Genomic DNA, 4,311 nt, shown 5'->3' on the forward strand with positions numbered 1-4,311 from the left:
CAATGTTCTACAATTCGACTAAAGGTGGAGTCGATACGTTTGATCAACTATGTCATTCGAAGACAGTTGCTCGAAAGACGAGAAGGTGGCCTTTAAGGATTCTGTATGGAATGTTAGATAGCTGATTCTTTGGTGGAAGATTATATGAAGCAAAGAGTAGAAAATAACCGACTGCCAAGAAAGTTAAGACAATCTCTGAGAGAATACCTTGGATATCCTGACGAACTACCACCCCAAGAGCCACAAAAGCATTCACGTCGTTGTGATTTTTGTTCTAGATCTCGTGACCGTAAAGGACGCCATATTTGTATTCATTGTCGAAAAAATATATGTAAAGAACATAAATTTAGCAGTTGTGAAATTTGTTAATCTTAATCTTGATTTAAATATTTTGTAGTGGTCAGACTTTTTTATCATGTTATTTTTACTACTAAAAAATGGTTATTTTTATTTTGTTGTTTATTTGTTAATCATACTATTATTTCGGTATTTACTGTAGAAACATTAACTTGTCATATAATAAACTATTTAAAAATGAAATAGTACGAAATACATTTTTTTATTTGTCATATAAACACCACGTTGTAGTTTATGTTCCAGTTCCCTCACGTTGTGGTTCTAGGGTTAAAAAAGAAATGTGAAATGTTGAAGATGCTTCAAATATCTTTTGGTTATACAAATAATAAAGCAAAGGTTCGCAATGTAAGTTCTCGAAGTTTTGCTTCTATTGAAGGATATTCTAATGTCAAATGTTACTTTTGTCAAAAAAATCATCCGATATATAAGTGCGATGTATTTCTAAAATTAAATGTAAATGACAGAAGCTAAAAGATTAAATTTGTGTTAAAATTGTTTAAGAAATTCACATCCAACATGGAAATGCAAGCTACAAAAATGTATAAAATGTCAAAAGTTGCTAACTCATTATTGCATTTAGAGAGTACCGAACTGTGCCTGAACGAGTAAACATTGTTTTTGCCGTTCTCGTAATTTACAATATTTATAATAGTTTTTAACCTTGTTTTGCGATTTATACTTGTTCCAGACAATAACAAAGTGCAGTGTAACTATATACGTGTACTTTCGCGGGTGCATATAATCGCTAAACTTGCATAAACACTATTTCATTAAGTGTATATTATAACCTTACAAGAAAATAACAATTTTGGACATTACACTAGTTGCTCCATATCTAGGCAACTTCCATCACTATAGTGTATGATAAGTTGCCGCCTTTTGACACTCAACAATGAATACAAACAAATTGCAAGAAGCTGTCTTTAACTACGAGGATGCTTCAAATCCAACAATGTCAACAAACCAAATTGTAACCAACACAATCCCAACCACCAACAGTAACATATCTTACAGTAAAATCAGCACCTAGACCAACGTTCCCAAAAAGGATCAGGCCGTGGTTCTTCATGTCGAGAATAGTTTAAAGCTATACGAATATGTACATGCAATCGGAACTATCATTGGAGCCAAGAACATTTGCTTCGCATCCAGGATATCAAATAATAGGGTATGTATTTACTTATCTAATTCTGAACTTGTCGAAAAATTGATAAATTAAAATAAATATAAGGTTGAATGCTCGAATAAATGAACTTTGATCAGATAAAAGGCATATATCGAGCACAGTTTAATTAAATCTTGCCCAAGTACTTTCGATCCCTAGATCATCTTCAGGGGCATTTCGTCAATTGTAGCCTATCCGGCAAGAACAAGATGTCATAAACATATAAATGTACATTACACTACACTACAAATGGACAAACAAACACTTTAATGGCTCCTGATCTGGAGCCATTCTGTCTCCGGCTTCTTCAAGTAATGTAGCCTTCCTTAAATTATTTTAAAGTGTTTGTTTGTCCATTTGTAGTGTAGTGTAATGTACATTTATATGTTTATGACATCTTGTTCTTGCCGGATAGGCCACAATTGACGAAATGCCCCTGAAGATGATCTAGGGATCGAAAGTACTTGGGCAAGATTTAATTAAACTGTGCTCGATATATGCCTTTTATCTGATCAAAGTCAATTGATAAATTCTCATCCATTCATTCAAATTAATACATTTTCACTAAATATTCGGAGACTTATATCTCCAACCACAAGAATTAGTACTTCAAATATATCACCTTTTATTCTTCATGATCTAGCTGAAAATGCTATAAAAAGTCTTGGCTTACAACTAGCATCCCCCATATCGTTTCTCAAAGCAGGTATCCCTGGAGATGAATAAAGCCATGTTTTAAGCTTCAGGCGCCAAGTTTATATATTTCCCCCTTCTGATATCTACAAAATACAAACATCAATAACTATTCCATATGAAGGTCATGAACATAGAATATTTCTTTCTACAGATAGAATGGAATGTTTTATCTGCAATCAAACAGGACATGTTGCAAATAACTGCATTAATCCGCCATCTTCCATTATTCCTATACAGTCAGATACCCAAGCTCCCATTTCTAACAATGAACCTAGCACAAACATAAATGAAAGCGTCCAATCATCTCAAGACATTCCACTAATAGGCCAAAAAAGACCTCCTTCGGAATCACTTAATGATGAATCTAGGCTTCCTACAACTCCGTTAGCCGAAACCTCTGAAGTGCAACCGCCTTATATCCCCAATGAATTAACTAAAAAAAAATCCAAGAAGAAAAAGCGAAAAACGGATGACACTAGTATCTCTGATATTACTAAACTTGACATTACCGAATATTACAACAAAAATCCACAAAACAATATACTCTCCTGAAACGATCTTTTTGCGTCTTTAGAAAATACTAAAGGCAGGAGTGACTCCTATCATGAAGCCCTAAAGTTTACAAACGACATCAATACACTCCTCACCAATTTGATTTCTATCTACACACACCTTTCTCAAAGAACAGTAAAAAACAGATTTACACGATTAATGAAAAAAATCAGGCAGCAATACAATTTTAAATCTGCAGAAAATAACGATATAATAACATTACCATGTATTTCACAAACAGATCCCAGTGACGATGAATCTTACTCTGATACTTCCCTTACGTCCCAAAACTCTTTAAAATAATCTTATCGACACATTTCTGTTTTTTTTTTAATTCTGAGATATCTTTTCTTCTTTCTGTGTCATCTTTCTCTTTAATACAATGACATTGTGATGGCTTTTACGCCCGTCTAGAACGCATCCAACAACTTATCCAAGAGAACGCTCCAGATATTCTTTATCTACAACAAACAAATTTGAAGGAAACCCAAAATCCGTAGGTACCTAAAAAAATTACATAGGCTATCATCAGATTAGATCCACACCCCTACTTGTAAGTGGTGGTACTTCTATTTTTGTATCGTCAGATATATGTTCCGAAAAATTTAACATCACTTCTAATTTAGAGGTAGTAGTTGTTTCATTCTGATGTCCTCATAAAATCACTATTTGCAATATATATTTACCGCCTAATAATGAGGTAAATCATGCAAAAACTTAATAGCAGAACTCTCATTCTCGTAGGAGATTTCAATGCTCACAGCACAATGTGGGGATCTAACAGCACATTTGGCAGAGGAAAAATTATAGAAAACATAATTAGCAATGAAGATATATTTCTACTCAATACTGGTTGTAGCACCCACTTCAATATATCTTCAGGAACTTTCTCGAATATCGATCTCAGCCTTTGTGATCCAAAACTAGGTCCATCTCTAACATGGTGTCCACTAGATAGTCTGTTTGATAATGATCATTTCCCTATATTAATCTCAGACAATAAACTCAAATTGTACAACCCAGTAAGTAAATGGCGTATTGCATAAGCGGACTGGATGAATTTCAGTCTAAACATCCGAGATCAAGTCAATTCAAATAAATATGAATATAGCATAGACCACCTAGTTGATCAGTTCACCAATTGCATAATTAATTCTGCTCAAAAATATATAGGAAAATATTCTGTTAAACCTACACGAAAATTAGTTCCTTGGTGGAATGTCTCCTGTGCTGTAACAGTTCGTGTATGCAAGAAAGCTCTGAATAAATATAGACGAACAAGAACTAATGAAAATCTTATCAAGTTTAAATTAGCGAAAGCTAAATCAAAACGTATCATAAAGGAAAGCAAAAAGACTTAATGGAACCTTTATATCAATTCTATTTTTTCCGACACACATCTCCAAGCCAAGTTTTAAACAAAATTAAACATATGAAAGGTCAAAGCACTGCCTACAAAATCCCCGCCTTAATTCATGACAACAAAATGGTGACTCAAAGTCAAAGTATTATTATCCAGATTTAGCCATACGGCTCACACC

At 33.7% G+C, this 4,311-nt stretch overlaps 1 protein-coding gene across 1 annotated transcript; it reads left to right on the forward strand.

The window, feature by feature from the left end:
* Positions 1–3,477: 3,477 nt before the first annotated feature.
* On the forward strand, positions 3,478–3,816 carry LOC140452254 (uncharacterized). Its single transcript, XM_072546392.1, has one exon. The coding sequence runs from the start codon at positions 3,478–3,480 to the stop codon at positions 3,814–3,816; it is 339 nt and encodes a 112-aa protein (XP_072402493.1).
* The last annotated feature ends 495 nt before the right edge of the window (positions 3,817–4,311 follow it).

This window comes from Diabrotica undecimpunctata, chromosome 10, assembly GCF_040954645.1.
Source record: "Diabrotica undecimpunctata isolate CICGRU chromosome 10, icDiaUnde3, whole genome shotgun sequence".
Lineage (NCBI taxonomy): Eukaryota > Metazoa > Arthropoda > Insecta > Coleoptera > Chrysomelidae > Diabrotica > Diabrotica undecimpunctata.

Coding starts and splice junctions, on each gene's coding strand:
- LOC140452254 (XM_072546392.1), top strand. CDS start 3,478: ATGCAAAAACTTAATAGCAGAACTCTCATTCTCGTAGGAGATTTCAAT.